The 21,188-nt window shown below is 39.0% G+C and overlaps 2 protein-coding genes across 2 annotated transcripts; both read left to right on the top strand.

Moving 5' to 3' along the window:
• The first annotated feature begins 17,007 nt into the window (after positions 1-17,007).
• LOC123922982 lies at positions 17,008-19,108 on the top strand. The gene is made up of 4 exons (XM_045975633.1): positions 17,008-17,689; positions 17,809-18,594; positions 18,674-18,744; positions 18,819-19,108. Exons 1-4 carry the CDS (start codon positions 17,008-17,010, stop codon positions 18,924-18,926), a joined length of 1,647 nt encoding a protein of 548 aa, XP_045831589.1. The 3' UTR covers positions 18,927-19,108.
• On the top strand, positions 18,973-20,839 carry LOC123922983. Its single transcript, XM_045975634.1, has 4 exons — positions 18,973-18,979; positions 19,039-19,052; positions 19,098-19,331; positions 19,410-20,839. Exons 1-4 carry the CDS (start codon positions 18,973-18,975, stop codon positions 20,715-20,717), a joined length of 1,563 nt encoding a protein of 520 aa, XP_045831590.1. The 3' UTR covers positions 20,718-20,839.
• Positions 20,840-21,188: the final 349 nt, after the last annotated feature.

Raw genomic sequence — 21,188 nt, forward strand, 5'->3', positions numbered from 1 at the left:
CGTAAACCCCGACTCGATGTTACATTACCAGAGCATTCACTATTTACAAACTCTAGTCAAAAGCTAGTACTAAGAGGAGTAATCTATGCTAAGTCTCCTCACCAAAAAGTACTTCAACACCACGTTAGAACAGCAGTCTAAACGTCGGCACGATCCTCAGCCTGAATATCTGAACCCCCAAAGGTCCAGCAAATAACACAAAGCAGAGAGTTAGAAAACATAATCGCATATCATACGAGTATAAGAAAGGTCTCACACCTTCGAACTACATCATACATATTCTAACTCACGTTCAAAACGTCGTATTAAACAGTTATCAATTAATAAAGTTTAGCACAGATCAACCAGATAATGTCACATACCATTTATCAAATATATGCGCATTTATCCTAATGTATCTAATGTCAATCATTCTATGTCATGTCATCCCTAGACACGACTAATGCATGTGGTACCAATTGCCTTTTACCCCTTATGGATAAGTTAAACAGTTTTACATCTTGCCGGATTGTTCGGAACTTACCAAACCTTCATATCCCTCATGGATAAGTTAAACAGTTTTATATCCTGCTGGATAGCAGCTCTAGATCTTATGGATTCATCAAATCCGATCCTCGGCTTCCTTATGGACTCAGAAATCCATTTAAATCTATTGGAACCCAAGTTTCCAATTTCAACATATATATACATGAATGCATGTATGTTTGCACATATCATCAATATGATATTTCTAGCTCGAAGCTACTCATTATGAATGCGGAAACACAATTCAAACACATTCACTTAACATTACAATTAATGCCAAAAACATCACATTGCTCACTTTAAGCTACAACTTATTGCATACACGTTTATCAATCATATAACGATTAACAATAAGCATTAACAGTATCAACATGTATCAACAATCATGTAAGGATACCCTTAAACCATGTTACAAGTGCCAAATCACACTTACAAACATTAACAAAAGTTGCAGGTTCAGTACTGTTCGCTGAGCGAATCCAAAGCGAACAGGTAGCGAACTCATTCGCTAAGCGAATCTCAATTCGCTGTAGCGAACTACATCAGAGGATTACAGGTACATGGCGAACAGGTAGCGAACTGGTAGCGAGCTTATTCGCTGTAGCGAACTCCTGTTCGCTAAGCGAACTACACCAGAAAGAAAATCTGTTCTTGAGTTGTCTAAGGCGGTTTAACACTAAATCAACTCAAAAATTCATCCAAACATGTTATAAATTCATATAAACAGCCATTCCAAACATATATGGTATCAAGGAACATTAATCATCCCTTCCAAACATCCAAATACCTCTAATAATCAAAATCATGGCAATTACTTGAGTTTTAAGTAACTTTCTCAAACTTTCCAAAAATGATCTAAACACATACATAATCATCATGGAATCAAGCTAGTGATTAACACATACAAAGTGATGATGAAAAACATCATACTCACATACAAAAGCTTATCAAAAGTCTAAAAGAAATTGAGTGGGAGAGTTCGGGAACGGAGACATAGACAATCTCCCCCCTCCTTGTCACTCAAGAATCATGAATTCTAATCTCTTACCTTAAGCAAAGATGATGATCCAAGCCTTCTCTTGCTCAAGCTTTCACTCTTGATCCAAACCCTAGCTTAGCTCTATGTTGCTTCTACTCACTCAAACTCAAGAAATGAATTTATGAAACTATTCATAAGTTGGACTTGCTACTTATACTACTTCTCAAGTGTCATGAACCAAGCCCATTTGGCTTAGGCCCATTGCCTCTCACGCCCCTCAAGCCCAAAACAATGGTTCTCGCGTCTAATAACTTATGATCGGCTAAATAATTATTCGTCGCTCACTAAAATAATAAAAGCCAATTAATAAATAAAATAACATTTAATAAAATATACGAATACGAAAAACGGGTCGTTACAATCCTACCCCCCTTAAAAGAATTTCGCCCTCGAAATTACCTAGAAACAGATCGGGATAAGAATCTCTCATCTTGCTTTCCAATTCCCACGTTGCATTCTCACCAGCCGGTCCTCCCCACACGACTTTCACGGATGCAATCTCTTTGTTTCTCAACCTCTTCACTTCTCTTCCTTCGATTCTCAAAGGCACAGTCTCGATGGTCAAGTCATCCCTCACTTGAACATCGTCCGATTCAATCACGTGTGTCGGATCAGACACATACTTGCGCAATTGTGATACATGAAAAACATCGTGCAAATTCGCCAATGATGGCGGTAATGCAATCCTATACGCAACTTTCCCAACTCGCTTCAAAATCTCAAACGGTCCAATAAACCTCGATGTCAACTTCCTTGACTTCAATGCACGTCCTACTCCAGTAGTCGATTTAACTCGTAGGAATACATGATCCCCTTCTTGGAATTCAATGTCCTTCCTCCTCTTATCATGATAACTTTTCTGTCGATCCTGAGACGCTTTCATCTTCTCACGAATCATCCGAATTTTCTCTGTTGTCTCTTGTACAATCTCTGGCCCAAGAATTGCACCTTCTCCTGTTTCATACCAACACAGAGGTGTCCTACACCTTCTCCCATACAAAGCCTCAAACGGTGCCATTCCGATACTAGAATGGTAACTGTTGTTGTATGTAAACTCTACCAACGGCAAACAAGAATCCCAATTCACGTTTTGCTCCAAAACACAAGCCCTCAACAAATCCTCTAAGGATTGTATCGTCCTCTCCGACTGACCATCTGTCTGAGGATGATACGCTGAACTCAACCTCAACTTCGTTCCTAAAGCTTCTTGCAAGCTTTCCCAAAATCTAGAAGTAAATCTCGGATCTCTATCCGAAATAATACTTGTTGGAATACCATGTAGCTTCACAATCTGCTCCACATAAATCTCGGCCAACTTAGGCACCAAAGTACCTTTCCTAATAGCAATGAAGTGAGCACACTTCGTCAAACGATCTACTACTACCCAAATCACCTCATGACCTTTCTTGGTCTTCGGTAAACCTCCCACAAAATCCATTGCAATGCTATCCCATTTCCATTCGGGTATAAACATTGGTTGCAACAAACCAAACGGCTTCTGATGCTCGATCTTCGATTTCTGACAAGTTAAGCATGAATAAACAAATTCAGAAATTTGCCTCTTCATTCCCGGCCACCAAAACAACTTCCTTAAATCCTGATACATCTTGGTTACTCCAGGATGTATACTCAAACCACTCCTGTGACCTTCTTCCATGATCATTCTCTTCAATTCGGGTACATCCGGTACACAAACTCTTCCGTGAAATCTCATGACTCCACTTTCGTCGATCTTGATATTGGTCTCCTTACCTTCATTGATGAGTACCATCTTCTCCATCAATTTCTTATCCGATTTCTGACGTTCTTTAATATCCTCGAGAAAAGGATTCGTCAACTTTAACATTCCAAGCTTCACACTTGTAGAAGTAACCTCGCACACAAGACTCAAGTCTCGGAATTCTTCTATCAACTCTAACTCTTTCACCATCAATGATGACATATGCAAAGTTTTCCTACTTAATGCATCGGCCACTACATTGGCTTTTCCAGGGTGATAACTCAATTCAAAATCGTAGTCCTTTAAGAATTCGAGCCATCTCCGTTGTCTCATATTCAACTCCTTCTGGTCGAATAAGTATCTCAGACTCTTGTGATCACTAAACACTTCAAACCTCGATCCATACAAGTAGTGTCTCCACACTTTCAAAGTAAACACCACGGCGGCTAACTCCAAATCATGCGTCGGATAGTTCCTCTCGTGAACCTTCAGTTGCCTTGAAGCATATGCTACCACATTACCCCCTTGCATAAGCACTCCACCAAGTCCTAACTTCGAAGCATCGCAATACACGACGAACGACTCTTTGGCATCAGGTAAAATCAACACGGGTGCAGTAGTCAATCTTCTCTTGAGCTCTTGGAAGTTCTCCTCACAATTACCATCCCAAACAAACGCTTGATCTTTCCTCGTCAACTTGGTTAACGGTAAAGCCAACTTCGAAAAACCTTCGATGAATCTTCTATAATAACCGGCTAAACCAAGAAAACTTCTAATCTCTGAAACAGATTCCGGCGTTCCCCACTGTGACACAGCGTCAACCTTCGCAGGATCTACCGCGATTCCTCCACTTGAAATTATATGCCCTAGGAAACTCACCTCTTTCATCCAAAATTCACACTTTGACAACTTGGCATACAACTTCTTCTCCTTCAAGACTTGTAAAACAATCCTCAAGTGCTCCTCGTGCTCTTCCTCGGATTTTGAGTAAATCAAAATGTCGTCGATGAACACCACCACGAATCTATCCAAAAATGAATGGAAAATTCGGTTCATATACTCCATGAAAACTCCAGGTGCATTGGTCACACCAAACGGCATAACTGAATACTCGTAGTGCCCATACCTCGTCCTAAATGCAGTCTTAGGTATGTCTTCCGTCTTTACTCTAATCTGATGGTATCCAGATCTCAAATCTATCTTACTAAACACGCAAGCTCCAACTAGTTGATCCATCAAATCATCTATCCTTGGAAGTGGATATTTATTCTTGATCGTCACTTTGTTCAACTGACGATAGTCTATACATAATCTCATGCTTCCATCTTTCTTCTTTACAAGCAATACTGGCGCTCCCCATGGCGAAACACTCGGTCGAACAAACCTCTTCTCAAGCAGCTCTTCAAGTTGCTTCTTCAACTCATTCAACTCTGACGCTGACATTCGATACGGCGCCATCGATATCGGGCTAGTTCCAGGTACTAGGTCGATAGAAAACTCTACCTCTCGCTTCGGAGGCACGTCAGATATATCATCCGGAAACACATCTGGGAATTCACAAACGATCGGTAACTCTTCTATCTTAACTCCTCCTTCGAGTTTCAATGATGCAAACATCATGAACATCTCGGCATGTTCTTTCAACGCTTCCGATACTTCCTTCCCGTTCATCAAATGCAAGTTCTCCTCCGGCTTCGGAAAAACAACGGCCTTCTCACGACAGTTGATATGAATCCGATTAAAGATTAACCAATTCATACCAAAAATCACATCCATACCACTAAGTGGAATACACACTAAATCCATACCAAAATGCTTACCAAAAATGGTTACGGGGCAATTACGACATACTTGTCGAGTAATTACTGAACCATTAGCAGGAGTTTCTATTTCCATCCTACCCATCATATCCGTTAAAGGAATACTAAGACGCTTCGCACAATCCAAAGAAATAAAAGAATGCGTCGCTCCCGTATCTATAATCGCAATTAAAGGAGTGTTATAGATGAAACACGTACCTCTAATGAGATTGTCCTCAAGGCTAGCATCCTCTCCACTTAAGGCAAACACCTTGCCCATCACCTTCTTGGGCTTCTTGCAGATTATACTCTTGTGGCCCTCCTCACCACAGTTGAAACAAAAGACTCTTGTCCTACACACTTCGGCTTTGTGGCCTAACTTCCCACAATTCAAACACTTGTCCAATTTCTTCTGGCAATCATACGACATATGACCCCTCTCTCCACATTTGTAACAATTCCCATTCACCGGCCTCTTACCACCACTGGTATTACCCCTACTGCGGTTATCATAAGGTTTTCCGCGCTCTTGCCCTTTCCCTTTTCGGTCGTTCACAGCCTTGTAGTAGTTCACCTTAGCCATACCATCTTCATCACAGATCCTACTCTTGTTCACAAGGGTCGCAAAATCCCTTATCTGTGAAAATCCAATCATATGCTTAATATCTGGACGTAGACCACTTTCAAACTTCACACACTTGTCGTTCTCCGCTTCCATAGTGTTGTAATGCGGACTAAACGCACACAAGGTCTCAAACTTGACGGCATAGTCAGCTACCGTCATATTTCCCTGTTTCAGTTCCATGAATTCCACAACTTTCTTGTTCTTCACATCCACAGGAAAATACTTAACCAAAAATTCCCTTTTAAACATTGCCCATGGTATAGCCATACCACCGGGTCCTAGCCTCAACTTGGCATTCTTCCACCACACATTCGCTTCCTCGCGCAACACATATGTTCCAAGGGTTGTCTTCCCTTCCTCGGAACAATTCATTGCTTCAAAAATTATCTCAAGTTCTTCCAGCCACTTGTGAGCTCCATCCGGGTTGTAACCTCCGGTAAATGTTGGCGGTTTCTGCTTCATGAACCTTTCCAACCTCATCTCTACCTCTCTTCCAGGTTGATGATCTCTAACCACAATGTTGGTAAGTGCGGCCAAAGCTTCCGCAATCTGAGCATTCGTCCTCGCAGCAGCCATGATTCCTGAACGAATCACAACTAGACGTTAGAAAGTACTAACAGTGTTCCCTACACATGCTCATACGGGGAAAAGAAAAGTCCTAATTGGTTCACATGAACCGACCTGCTCTGATACCACTATTGTAACACCCTAACCCGTACTACCCTTAAAAACGTAATTTTAAAAACTTTTTAACAAATGTAAAGGCAGAGTGCCACGCGGTAATTAAAACACAAGCATACACACAGAGCATCATGAAATTTAACATGAAAAGCAACAGCGGATTCATTCACATCATATATATATACATATATATATACATAAGCCATATTCATCCCTAAGGATGTCACTTATACAAGCACTAGCATAACAAAAAGGTAACACCGATATACGATGAAATCCAAGCGTAAACCCCGACTCGATGTTACATTACCAGAGCATTCACTATTTACAAACTCTAGTCAAAAGCTAGTACTAAGAGGAGTAATCTATGCTAAGTCTCCTCACCAAAAAGTACTTCAACACCACGTTAGAACAGCAGTCTAAACGTCGGCACGATCCTCAGCCTGAATATCTGAACCCCCAAAGGTCCAGCAAATAACACAAAGCAGAGAGTTAGAAAACATAATCGCATATCATACGAGTATAAGAAAGGTCTCACACCTTCGAACTACATCATACATATTCTAACTCACGTTCAAAACGTCGTATTAAACAGTTATCAATTAATAAAGTTTAGCACAGATCAACCAGATAATGTCACATACCATTTATCAAATATATGCGCATTTATCCTAATGTATCTAATGTCAATCATTCTATGTCATGTCATCCCTAGACACGACTAATGCATGTGGTACCAATTGCCTTTTACCCCTTATGGATAAGTTAAACAGTTTTACATCTTGCCGGATTGTTCGGAACTTACCAAACCTTCATATCCCTCATGGATAAGTTAAACAGTTTTATATCCTGCTGGATAGCAGCTCTAGATCTTATGGATTCATCAAATCCGATCCTCGGCTTCCTTATGGACTCAGAAATCCATTTAAATCTATTGGAACCCAAGTTTCCAATTTCAACATATATATACATGAATGCATGTATGTTTGCACATATCATCAATATGATATTTCTAGCTCGAAGCTACTCATTATGAATGCGGAAACACAATTCAAACACATTCACTTAACATTACAATTAATGCCAAAAACATCACATTGCTCACTTTAAGCTACAACTTATTGCATACACGTTTATCAATCATATAACGATTAACAATAAGCATTAACAGTATCAACATGTATCAACAATCATGTAAGGATACCCTTAAACCATGTTACAAGTGCCAAATCACACTTACAAACATTAACAAAAGTTGCAGGTTCAGTACTGTTCGCTGAGCGAATCCAAAGCGAACAGGTAGCGAACTCATTCGCTAAGCGAATCTCAATTCGCTGTAGCGAACTACATCAGAGGATTACAGGTACATGGCGAACAGGTAGCGAACTGGTAGCGAGCTTATTCGCTGTAGCGAACTCCTGTTCGCTAAGCGAACTACACCAGAAAGAAAATCTGTTCTTGAGTTGTCTAAGGCGGTTTAACACTAAATCAACTCAAAAATTCATCCAAACATGTTATAAATTCATATAAACAGCCATTCCAAACATATATGGTATCAAGGAACATTAATCATCCCTTCCAAACATCCAAATACCTCTAATAATCAAAATCATGGCAATTACTTGAGTTTTAAGTAACTTTCTCAAACTTTCCAAAAATGATCTAAACACATACATAATCATCATGGAATCAAGCTAGTGATTAACACATACAAAGTGATGATGAAAAACATCATACTCACATACAAAAGCTTATCAAAAGTCTAAAAGAAATTGAGTGGGAGAGTTCGGGAACGGAGACATAGACAATCTCCCCCCTCCTTGTCACTCAAGAATCATGAATTCTAATCTCTTACCTTAAGCAAAGATGATGATCCAAGCCTTCTCTTGCTCAAGCTTTCACTCTTGATCCAAACCCTAGCTTAGCTCTATGTTGCTTCTACTCACTCAAACTCAAGAAATGAATTTATGAAACTATTCATAAGTTGGACTTGCTACTTATACTACTTCTCAAGTGTCATGAACCAAGCCCATTTGGCTTAGGCCCATTGCCTCTCACGCCCCTCAAGCCCAAAACAATGGTTCTCGCGTCTAATAACTTATGATCGGCTAAATAATTATTCGTCGCTCACTAAAATAATAAAAGCCAATTAATAAATAAAATAACATTTAATAAAATATACGAATACGAAAAACGGGTCGTTACATCCCTCGCTTAGCAAAAGCTAGCGAGCTCCCGGCGAGACAAGTCAAAAACATTCACAGGATTTAGCAAGACTTAGCGAGACTCAGCGAGGTTCATTCTTCGCCTAGCGAGCACATCCAAAATTTGGGTGCTCTGCTACGGTTTTGAACTTACGCCGACTAAAATCTCGTTTTCTCGACTCACCGATCCACAAAATTCGAAAACTCCAATCATATAACAAACACAAACTAGGACACATTAATATCCTACTCTTCTCACCATTTTGAAAATTTAATTTTCACTTATTCAAAAGAAAATAACTCTATATTTTCACCAAAATCTTCAAGAAATAATATTAGTTTTTAAAATTATTTCAAATCATTACCACATGCAGTTTTATATCATGCCGGATCGTCACATGCAGTTTTATATCATGCCGGATCGTCAACAATTAGCAAATAAGCATCAATCAACCAAGTTTAAACTACACAAAGGTTAAACTCTAAGCATATACAACTATTATAAACATAGAAGTATAGCACTCACACCACTACTCAACAAAAGAATGGATCGATTAATCCAATTCACACCACTCATAGTTCCTAAATGAACAATAAAAGTGATTTCACAAAACAAACAACACAAAATCGTTAGACAAACACGACTGACACACAATACTCACTTGGTCTGACTGCACAGACCTGCTCTGATCGACACATAACCCACACAGTCCGAAGACAACGGGGCTCTGATACCAATTGTAACACCCAAACCCATTATTTAATAAAATTCTACCATGATAACTCTTTTTCAAAATACGCGGCGGAAAATTGAAGTTTATTATTATAAAAGTCATGGTTCGAGCATTACACTCTTCAATCATAATAATACTAATGTAATTAATTAGTAAAAACAATGTTTATACAGAATAATCTTCTTTATCGAAAGATATAGTTTTTACAAATAAATATCAAAAGTTATAAAGACTCTATAGTCTAAATACAACCTAGATAAGGAGACTCTATATACATATAAAATCCTTTCCCGTGTCATAATCAGAGCGAATCTTCACCGACGACTCGACATCGAATACCACAAAACCTGTGAATCTGGACCCCCAACGATCCAGCACATAACACATAAAAGAGAGTTAGACAACATACTCAAAATATAAGTGTAAGTAAATGGTACTTAAACACTTCTTCATAAAAACATGCATAATCATACATTATACATATACATCACCATCATTCATGCATATTCATATATCATGCATATACTTCATTTATCACATAATCAATCATCCACAAAATACACCAAACATATAGTTTCACATCGTCTCGGACAATACCAAAACATCAACAAATACATTGTTCAGATTATGGTCATGACGGACCCTGCGTTGTTCATTTTATCGTCATGACGGACTCTGCTCCTCACATACGGATTAACAATCAACATTTACCAAGTATGTGTCAAACATCATTTATCATAAAATGCACACAAAATCCCTAATGCAATCTAATGCTTCACATTCATGTTATGTCCTCTAGACACCTCTAATGCATGTGGTACCATCGTCTTTATCAGGGTATTTCACCTCCGATATCCTTCTTTATCAAACAAATATAGTTCGATATCCTTCTTTATTGGACAAGCCAATATCCCTAAATATTCATGATGCATGCACTCAAAACTCATGAATATATTCATCAACAATTTTGGCATATAGCCCATCAACAATAACGTGGAACACTATCCAACGTCCGTCTTTATTAAGATAATCAATACCTTAATATCCGTCTTTATCAAATAACATAATTCGATATACTTCTTTATTAGAATAACATAATTCTAATATCCTTCTTTATTAAGTTGATTAACACCTTAATATACTTCTTTGACATTTGAATAAACATCATCAACACAATCATATTCCACAAATATAATCAACAACTATCATCACAATACAATTAATCATGGTTATAAACACCTAATTGTATGTTAGAATACCTTAAATCCATGTTACAAGTGCCTAATTACACTTACAATCATCAACAAAAAGTTGAAGGTCCAGTACTGTTCGCTAAGCGAAGGCTTAGCGAAGCTCACCAGAGGATCACCTGCTCATGGCGAGCATGCAGCGAGCTGTGGCGAGCTGTTCGCCACACGTTCGCTGAGCGAAGGCCTAGTGATCACGGTCGTTTCGTGACCAAAATAATTTTAAAATAAGTAGTACAAGGTAGTGACCTTGGTCGTTTCGCAAGGACTCACGATCGGTTTAACAATATTAGAATGAATTTAAAGGTTGCAATTTGGGGTATTTTTGTTTGTGGAAGCAATAACAGAGATTACGAATTTAATTAATATAAAAGCAATCAATCCATTGGTTTTAGGCAACTTTGTTTATCATCTATCATAGGTTCTTATATGAATATTCATACAGTTTATGCTTCGGCTGATTATAGAACTAATTTAACAAGCGAAAATCAGTTTTATAACGAATTCGTTGATTAAGCACCAGCGTGTTCGACTAACTATGGCGATGATCAAGCGTCACCAATAACACAGTTAAAATTCATAACAATAATTCGGCAGCCCTATTTTGCAAGCGAAAATAATATAACAATTTCCTATTCAGATTAATTTGAACAAGCGTGAATTAATTTGAATAGTCTCAATGTTATGAACGTGAAACAAAATAATTAAGCATCAATTGCATCAACTCATACACAAAAGAGAGACAAGAAAATTGATATATGATAAGCATAAACATAACGATTTGCTATTAAAACCGAACCTCAAGATTCGAGAACAAAGTTCCTTACACCAATGGATCAATAGAAGTTTAGTTCTCCATGGAAGATGACGGCTGCTCTAGGGTTTGAATATTTCGTGAACAGTGAATGATAACCTAGCTGCCTTTTTTCGGTTTAAATAATACATGGAACGGGCCTCAAAACAATTGGGCCGAAAAATATAAAGTTGTGCTGAATTAAATTCGTCTGGAACATAAACGCAATTATTTGACACACTTGCGCTCCGAACTGGGTTTTGGCCTCAACATAAAAGTCGTAGCTCTTGATCTTAGCTTTCCAACGCATCTTCCCGCGCCTCAATCCGATATTTGTAACTCCAGTTATGACCTGCGGACCGGAAGGGTGTCAAAGTGCTATTTATTCATAAATTAAGTGCGAAAATAAAATAGAGTTAGAAATAAACTTAAATATAAAAACACCTTAAAATAGTGAAAATAGTAAATTAAACCATAGGAATACACTAGTACAATAGTAGAAGAATGTGCATTAAAATGCACTGATCAAATTCCCCCACACTTGAACTTTTGCACTCCGAGCAAAACTCAAATGAAAAATTTAAAAACAAATCACAAGCAGTCAACATATTCCAGGTTTCAAGCTTCAAACCTTGGGTCAAAATTCAAAGATTGGCACAATTCTTATCTATCAACTTTCAATAATAATCTTGCGTGTGTGTGTGTACTGTCTCCCACTGTCAACCAAAGTAATGTCAAGATCCCTCTCTGAAACTACCATTCTAGATGCTAAGTTGTCATTCTTTTCCTATAATTTTGGATTTAACCAGAATTTCAGACTAGGGGGGGGGGGGGGGCTATTTCTTTTCAAGAGATCAAAAGCTTTTCAACATCGACTCAGGGGCAACTACCTTCAAGCTTTATTATAGTTTATTATTATTTATTGTTTTTAAGCTTTAGGTACTACTCCACCTTTTCACCTGACGGGATCTTACTTGTACAACCTGTTACTCAGAGTAGAGCATCCTACACAGCACTTGTTCCTCCAGTTTCGGGCACAGGAACTTGTTCCTCCAGTTTCGGGCACAGGAACTTATTATATTCATTAGTTTTAGCTCTTAAACAGTTTCCCTTTTTCTCAATTAATAGCAATGATCGGTCTATCTGTTACTCTAGCCTTTCCCCCACACTTAGTTCTAATCATACCTCCATTATATTCAAATTAGAGAACTTAGTCTAAAGAATAAATATTTCAGAGATTTATCTAGACATTACTAAGTTTGACAGTGTTCAAGCAGTTGTGCATTAAGTTGCAAAGACTATCATGTCAAGTATCAAAACAAAAAACTCCAAAAATTTCACTGACCCTACAGCTATCTGCCCTAGCCTTAGAACATGTGACTACTCATGATGATTTATTTTATTATTATTATTATTATTTTTTTAACACACAAAAATGTAAATGTAAAATGTCCCTCCCCCACACTTAAACCAGACAGTGTCCGCAATGTAATCTAAACATAAAGTGAGAGTAAAGGAAGGAACACACCCGAGGGGCTAAGTTGTAGCGGCTGGTGCTGGTGCTTCTATGTCTGGTGGTTTGGTGGAAGCCCTTCCACACTTTTATGGAGCAGCTTCAAACGCTGTCCTTTTGCTGGTTGAGCTTTGCTAACTGCCAACCTTTTCACCAAGGAAGTAAGTTCATCAATTCTAGCATCAAACTTGGTTTCGAGCGCCTTGATGGAGGAAGAGGAAGACTGAATCTCATTCACACTTGCAGAATTATTTCTAGTTGTAAACTGTTGCGAGTTGAGTGACATGTTTTCGATCAAGGCCTTTGCAGCAGCTGGAGTTTTATCAACAAGTGCTCCACCACTTGCAGCATCCAAAATGTATCGATCCATTGGTAGCAACCCTTCATAGAAATATTGGATGAGTAATTGCTCGGTGATCTGGTGTTGGGGACAACTGGAAACTAGATGTTTGAATCTTTCCCAGTACTCTGCCAATGATTCGTTTCCTTGCCTAATGCCGCATATTTCTTTTCTGATTGATGCTGCTCTAGAAGCGGGAAAGTATCTCTCTAGAAAGACCTTCTTCAGATCATTCCAAGTTGAAACAGAATTTGGCTCAAGGTAGTAGAGCCAGTCTTTAGCAGCACCTTGTAACGAGAATGGAAAGGCTCTCAACTTGATGTGGTCTTCCGTGATACCTTCAGGCCTCAATGGTGTAGAACAAACTACCTGAAATTCCTTCAAATGCTTATGCGGATCCTCACCTGCAAGACCATGAAACTTGGGCAACAAATGTATCAAACCAGATTTCAATTCAAAAGGAATATCAACGTCAGTATATTGAATGCATAGACCATTGTAATTGACATCAGGAGCAGCAAGCTGCCTTAGTGTTCTTTGTTCAGCCATGTTATCAAAAGCAAGTTTAGAATCAAATAAAGTATGCAAAGAGAAACTATGTAAGAATCAGAATCAGACTCGTTAATGAAACAAATAGAAAGAAGAGATATGGTTAAAATAGATTCAAAAAAATATAAAAACACGAAATTTAGTCTAATTAAGTAAAATAAGAATTTTGGAAATTAGTTTGGAATTTTCTGAAACCATAAAAACAGAAATAAATTAAAATAAAATAGTAAAACACGGAATTTGGACTTTTTAGGTTGCCGTCACCTATTTTGTCCCAAAATAGGGGATTTTAAACTCTGATTTTTTTCTGATGAACAGATACAGGAAAAACTCGATTTAGAAAAGATTTTCCAGAAAACTGTTTTTTTACGAAAACTGATTATTAGGGCACGTAAAATCCAGAAAACACGAGAAAGCAAAGGCTAGAACGCAACCACACATAAACTGAGTCTAATATTAGCTAAAATCAATTGAGAGTCCCCGGCAACGGCGCCAATTTGATCACGGTCGTTTCGTGACCAAAATAATTTGCGCCAATTTGATCACGGTCGTTTCGTGACCAAAATAATTTTAAAATAAGTAGTACAAGGTAGTGACCTTGGTCGTTTCGCAAGGACTCACGATCGGTTTAACAATATTAGAATGAATTTAAAGGTTGCAATTTGGGGTATTTTTGTTTGTGGAAGCAATAACAGAGATTACGAATTTAATTAATATAAAAGCAATCAATCCATTGGTTTTAGGCAACTTTGTTTATCATCTATCATAGGTTCTTATATGAATATTCATACAGTTTATGCTTCGGCTGATTATAGAACTAATTTAACAAGCGAAAATCAGTTTTATAACGAATTCGTTGATTAAGCACCAGCGTGTTCGACTAACTATGGCGATGATCAAGCGTCACCAATAACACAGTTAAAATTCATAACAATAATTCGGCAGCCCTATTTTGCAAGCGAAAATAATATAACAATTTCCTATTCAGATTAATTTGAACAAGCGTGAATTAATTTGAATAGTCTCAATGTTATGAACGTGAAACAAAATAATTAAGCATCAATTGCATCAACTCATACACAAAAGAGAGACAAGAAAATTGATATATGATAAGCATAAACATAACGATTTGCTATTAAAACCGAACCTCAAGATTCGAGAACAAAGTTCCTTACACCAATGGATCAATAGAAGTTTAGTTCTCCATGGAAGATGACGGCTGCTCTAGGGTTTGAATATTTCGTGAACAGTGAATGATAACCCTAGCTGCCTTTTTTCGGTTTAAATAATACATGGAACGGGCCTCAAAACAATTGGGCCGAAAAATATAAAGTTGTGCTGAATTAAATTCGTCTGGAACATAAACGCAATTATTTGACACACTTGCGCTCCGAACTGGGTTTTGGCCTCAACATAAAAGTCGTAGCTCTTGATCTCAGCTTTCCAACGCATCTTCCCGCGCCTCGATCCGATATTTGTAACTCCAGTTATGTCCTGCGGACCGGAAGGGTGTCAAAGTGCTATTTATTCATAAATTAAGTGCGAAAATAAAATAGAGTTAGAAATAAACTTAAATATAAAAACACCTTAAAATAGTGAAAATAGTAAATTAAACCATAGGAATACACTAGTACAATAGTAGAAGAATGTGCATTAAAATGCACTGATCACCTAGCGAGTGCCTCTTGCCAGGACAGTTCAAAACTTGCGTTTTCTACACCAAATCACCCAAAAATCCCATTTTTCATGTTATAAACCCCAAATGAGTTTGTATTCAAGTGCAACAAACATATCTAAACACAAAAGGACGGTTCATTTCACCGATCTACCATTTTTACTACGAAAAAGTAGAGATTTAACACTTTTACTCAAAACTCTCAAGAACACAAAGTTCTTGAGTTTAATCCTTTATAAATCTCGTTTTTAACCATTAGATTCGTTCATACATCATGATAAGAGCATGTTAAACATGTTATGAACCTTAGAATCGATTTCCATTAAGAAAATCCATCCAAACTAAAACGAAAATGGGGTGGAGGAAGTTCGGGTTCGGAGAAATCGACATTCTCCCCTTCCTCGAGTCACCCACGAATATGAAATCTACTCTCTTACCTGGATTCGAAGAAAACTCGAAGATTTGCTCTTGATCTCTAGCTCTTCTTCTTGCCCTAGCTCCTCAAGCTCTCTCCTCTCTTCTCTCAAAAACACAAGAACATGAGAAATGAATTCTCTCTTCCCTCACTATGCCCATATCGGCGCTCCACACACACACAAGGCCCATTGGGCCTCAAGCCCAATTGGCTTGGCCCAATAACAGGTTAACTCACTCTACTCGCCTAATAACTAAAGTACTCGATAAATAACTCAAGTTATTAACTTAATTAAAATGCCACGTTAAATAAAATATTTTAACACATAAAAATAATAATATGAAAATTGGGTCGTTACATTCTCCACTTTCATCTTTCATTCCTTCAGCGCGCGCCAATGCCTCTTGGGCCGTTGTTGTTTCTTTTTTGGGCCTGGCCCAACTATCTTTCGATTCGATTTTGTGCTTTAGACAGCCTCCTGACAAAACCAAAACTGAATGTGCCTTCCAAAGCTTTCGAAACACTCCCTTGCTTCGACATAGTTAGACCTCGGCACCATCTTTGAAAGTTTTATTTTGACAATATATCCTTCAAAATAAATGTTGGACCCACAAATTATATTTAATTGATAAATACCAAATTTATGTCCAACAAATTGCCCCCCAAAAATGCCATTTTCGACTATGTCTATCGAAAGAGGAAGTGGCGTTTTTGAAAGTGTTAATGGATATCTTTCTTTTCCATTTATCTCTCCTATCGTTTAGGTTGACATTCAAAACTTTGGATTGGCTCCAAATTTTTTTTTTTCACTTGTCAAGGGATTTGGACACTTGTCAACATAGGAAGTTGAATAATTTGTTATTTTCCCTTTTTGGATTATTTTAATCTTCAGATTACGCGTCTCTATAAATAGCTGGATTCTCTCTTCATTACGTTTTTTCCCAATTTCGCTCTGTCAACTGTTCATCTTCTTCTTCATCTTCTGCGATTCTTTCTTGGATTCTTGCTTCCAAAGGTCTCCTATTTCCACAACTTTGTTTATCACAAAATCATCAACTTTCCTTTTCCTCAGATTTTTCCAAACAACCTGTGGTTCCCAAATTCAACCCTAATCGCCGTTCTTTCGCACAATCTTTAAACCTTCATCAATGGCGTCAGGTTCAGACATTGGAAAAACACTTCCTTACGCCGGTAAATGGACCACCACCACGCTTTCTTCTTACGACGAGGATGTGGTTCCAGAACCATCGTTGCGTCTGGACTTACAAAAGGTTTGGGAAAGTCAAGTAATCTTTCCTTATTCTGTTGATAATCTTGTGCATGCGTTTGGGGGACCCAAACCAAGTGATAAAAGCCGGAATTCCAAGGTTCTGTCTATTTTCCCTGTTTACAAACCTTGTGCTCCTAGGGTTTTCATTAGTGAACCCTATAATTTTAGCTACATCAAAGCACCTAACAGGGTGTTTCGATCAGCACCTTCTCTGAATGACCAATACCTTGGCTGGTTAGACAGGATACAACGTGATAAAGCTGACATCTGGCAAGCTTGTGGTAATTATGACCTTATTCAACTTTCTCGGACAGGCCTTAAATATCAACAAGAGATGATTATTGCTGCTTTACACTTCTTTGAGTCTTCCACCAACACCTTTCATTTCGAGTGTGGCATGATGACTCCTACACTGCTAGATGTTGCTGCCATTACTGGCCTATCACCTCTTGGTGACACTTATGATCCTTTCAAAGCTTCCGACACCATCAAATTTGATTTTCGAAACAAGTCTTACTCCAAATACATTGTTGAAAATCGAAAAACTAATGATGAAGTGAGTGATGAAGAGCATGTTGCTTTCTTAACCCTATGGCTATCTCAGTATGTCTTCTGCACTCAATCTCTCCAAGTGGCCAATAAGTTTATCCCTATGGCCATTCAACTACATGAATGTCAGCAATTCAACTTTGCTCGACTTGTTCTTGTGAACACCTTAAGAGAACAGGCGATGGATCTACCTTTTTAGGTGCTGGCCCCTTCTGGTTGCTGCAATTGTGGTTAACTGCCACATTCCATACTGAACTTGACCTTTTCTTGCCTGAGCCATATTACGAGGAGTCACGAACGCGCCAAATCGAAGGCACAAGGCTGGCAAGGATGGTTCCTAGGGAAAGAGGCCTTAGTTATGATGTGGCTTTCCAACAATACTTTAATGCTTTTCTCAGCCTGAAGAAATTCAAGCCTAGCTTTGCTCCTTTTGTGGATAGGCCACTTGGTCCCCCTTGGTTTACTCAAGCATTTCCTTCCCCACCAGAGTTTGAGGTGGTAACCAACAGTATTTGGAGTGCCTACTTAATGCCCACAGTCTTGTCCTGTCGAATTGGCTTGACTTCTGGAGACTTTGGGTTAGTTGGCTATTTCCCAAACCTGGTGTCTCGCCAATTTGGCTTAACTCAAATACTCCCTAAGAGCATATATTTGGAAGAAAGGGAGGTTTGCTTAGGCAAGCATGGCATGACAGAACCACAGTTCCATTCATTCCTGAACCATTTTAACCAGCCTTCTTATGAGCTTACCCCATTCGACTTTGCTCCCTCGCATGCTTGCACTAGGGAATTCTTTAACTGGTGGTCTCGACATTATGAAGGACGCCTGGTTAATAGGACTGCCTTGCTTACTGCTATCTCTGATGGGTTTGACTCATCTATTTTAAACAAGATCAAGTCAAAGCTGAACGCCAGAGGTACTCCTTTTGCTTCGACTTTTGTTTACCTAATTTTTGCCTTGCGTACTTTTCTCTCCTGTGTACTTCTCTAATGCAGGGAGTAAGTCGAAAACAGGTTCTAGCAACTCTAACAAACCTCTTCCTCCACCACCAAAGGTTGAACTAAAGGTAAGCATTTACCTTTTTGTGGCCTCTCACACTTTTGTAGGATTTCCATATTAACTTTGATATGCCCTTTCCAGATTACTTCGCGCAAAAGGTCACATTCAGCTGAAGCTCCTTCTGCTTCGAAGAAACAAAGACCTATTCCAGCCACTTGTTCAAGTGCTCCAGATAAGGTATCCATTTAGCCAAAGACTTCTTTTTCTTTTGTCTTGAATGTGAACTTACTGAATTATGGCCTGTAGGATATTCCTGTCCTCTCGACCATCCCTGAGCAAACTAACACTGCCACCACTCAAGATCTTCCCCATAATGCTGAACCCATTAACGACGAGAAGAAGAAAAAGAAGAAGAAGTAGAAGGAACACCAATCCAACCAAGAAGGTACTCCTGAGCAAAAGTCCTCTGAAGTTGAGGAACAACCTAACACTCTTGCATCACCTGAGAACCCTCCTCCAGAGCAATCAGAGAAGAAAAAGAAGAAGAAAAAGAAACACAGAAAATCTCCTTCTGCAGCTACTGTTGTCGAGGCTCCTGCTGTTGCAAAAGAAACAACTTCACAGCTTGAAGCTTCTGTTACCCATCAAGCCCAAGTAAGCCATTTTTACTTCTTATTACTTCCTCAGCTCTTGACTGTGTTACTTATTCTTTCATGGCTTCATTTATTTCAGCCACAAAATTCTGCTCAAGTTAGTCCTCAAGATAAGCCTTCTCCTAGCAAAGCAGCTGAAGGGGTGGTTGAAGGACCAACTGGTGCGCAGCCTGAAGGTGTGCTAGAAAAATCTCCATCTCCTCAGCCTGTCGAAACGGCCATCCTTAATGAAACCTCATCACCACCCAAAGCTCCTGGCTCGCCTCACCGCGTTTTGGAGGATAATACTCTTAGGCCTAACAATGAAGAGGACCAACCTGACCAAGGCCTAACGCAACAAGATCCTTTGACAAATCCTGCCCAAGTATTAATTGATAATGATCCTCCAACCAACCTTCAAGCTGACCCTGCTGCCAACCTTTCCACTGAACAAAGGCCAACAGTTGATGGCGAGCATTCCACTACCAATCAACCGCAACCAAGTGGGTCAAACCATGAGTCCAGTTCAACCAGTGCTGACACTTTCGACTCCGATGATGGTAACTCCTACATTGGTGATTCGCTTGGTGAAGAGGGGACCTCTGTGTCGAAGCCACCTCATACTGTTGTCTTGCCAGCTGAACTTGCTAGAGAGTTAAAAGATTTAACTCCAGCAGATGCACTCAACAAGCTTTTGTCAAGCCATGGCGCCTCTAGTTCTGCTATTGAAGACACAGAGGGTAAAGAAGATGCACTTGCGCAGGAACAGTTTGAGCATGAAATCAGATTTAGGCGAGAGATTCTTAATGGGGATATGCTGGGCCTGCTTGAACGTGATTCTTCCATATACTACAACATCAAAGCCCTTTTCCGCAAACTACAGAACCCAATGACTAACGAAGCAATGTTCCTTCTATTGACTCAGGCTGAAACCTTTTTAGAACAGTTCGTTAGTCAATCTCAACTCTTAACCAGGACCAGCAACCTTCTGACATCTCTGCTTGCAACACAGCAACACCATTTCGAGCAAGCCAATAATTGCAATGCAGAAGTCACAAATATCAAAGCTGCCTCTGATGAAGCTCTCGAGCAGCTTGTGGCTTGTGAGAACAATATTGCTCAATGGCAATCTGAAATCGAAACGTTGAAGGAAAAGGTTCGACAGGAAGAGGCTAAGATGGAAAAACTAGCTGCAGTGGCTATCGAAGCACAAAAGGTCAAGCTTGATGAGCTAGCACGCGAAGGCATCCAGCATTACAGTGATGGTCTGGCTGTCCAGAAGCGGGTTGAGCATCTTACCAGTGACAAAGAGATGCTGCAACGTAAACTGGTGTCCATTCGAACCCAGTATTACCAATTCCAAGCAGCCAATCGAAAGCCTCCTTCGCCATCTCAACAACAACCTTGACTTTGTTATTTTTTAGTCTTAGGGCTTTTTCTCTTTTGGATGTTTTAATTGTGAATCCTTTAACACTAGGAACTGTCGAACAATTTCGGGCATGCCTTTTTAATGTATGCCCTTTTTGGCTTTTTTAATGCTGCATGTTTATATTTTTTGCTGAGTATTTTATCCTCTTGTTGTTGTTTGCTTCCCTCTTTTTTGGGTCATTATCCCGAGCCTTATTAATGGCATTTTGTAAGGAATGAAACGAACATGTTTCCAAAGCAGTCAACATAATTAACTACATGGCTTTGAGCATTAATGCCATGGCATTTCCCTATGCAAACTGACCATGGTTAGTTGTAACTGCCTAAGCATTAACGCGCGTTAAATCCTTCTATAAATACTCATGCCTTGCAACTCTTTTTCTCATCACTCTTCACAAACCATCGCATCAACATCTCTTAATAAAGAATGGATAACAAGAAAAATCCTTCT

This window comes from Trifolium pratense, linkage group LG4, assembly GCF_020283565.1.
Source record: "Trifolium pratense cultivar HEN17-A07 linkage group LG4, ARS_RC_1.1, whole genome shotgun sequence".
In the NCBI taxonomy this organism is placed as follows: domain Eukaryota; kingdom Viridiplantae; phylum Streptophyta; class Magnoliopsida; order Fabales; family Fabaceae; genus Trifolium; species Trifolium pratense.

Bases quoted from the DNA above. Each gene is read 5' to 3' on its own strand.
- LOC123922982 (XM_045975633.1), top strand. From the start codon at position 17,008: ATGGCGTCAGGTTCAGACATTGGAAAAACACTTCCTTACGCCGGTAAA. The intron at 18,595-18,673 runs GTACTCCTTTTG...TCTCTAATGCAG, and splicing joins GTCAAAGCTGAACGCCAGAG to GGAGTAAGTCGAAAACAGGT. The intron at 18,745-18,818 runs GTAAGCATTTAC...TGCCCTTTCCAG, and splicing joins CACCAAAGGTTGAACTAAAG to ATTACTTCGCGCAAAAGGTC.
- LOC123922983 (XM_045975634.1), top strand. The intron at 19,332-19,409 runs GTAAGCCATTTT...CATTTATTTCAG, and splicing joins CTGTTACCCATCAAGCCCAA to CCACAAAATTCTGCTCAAGT.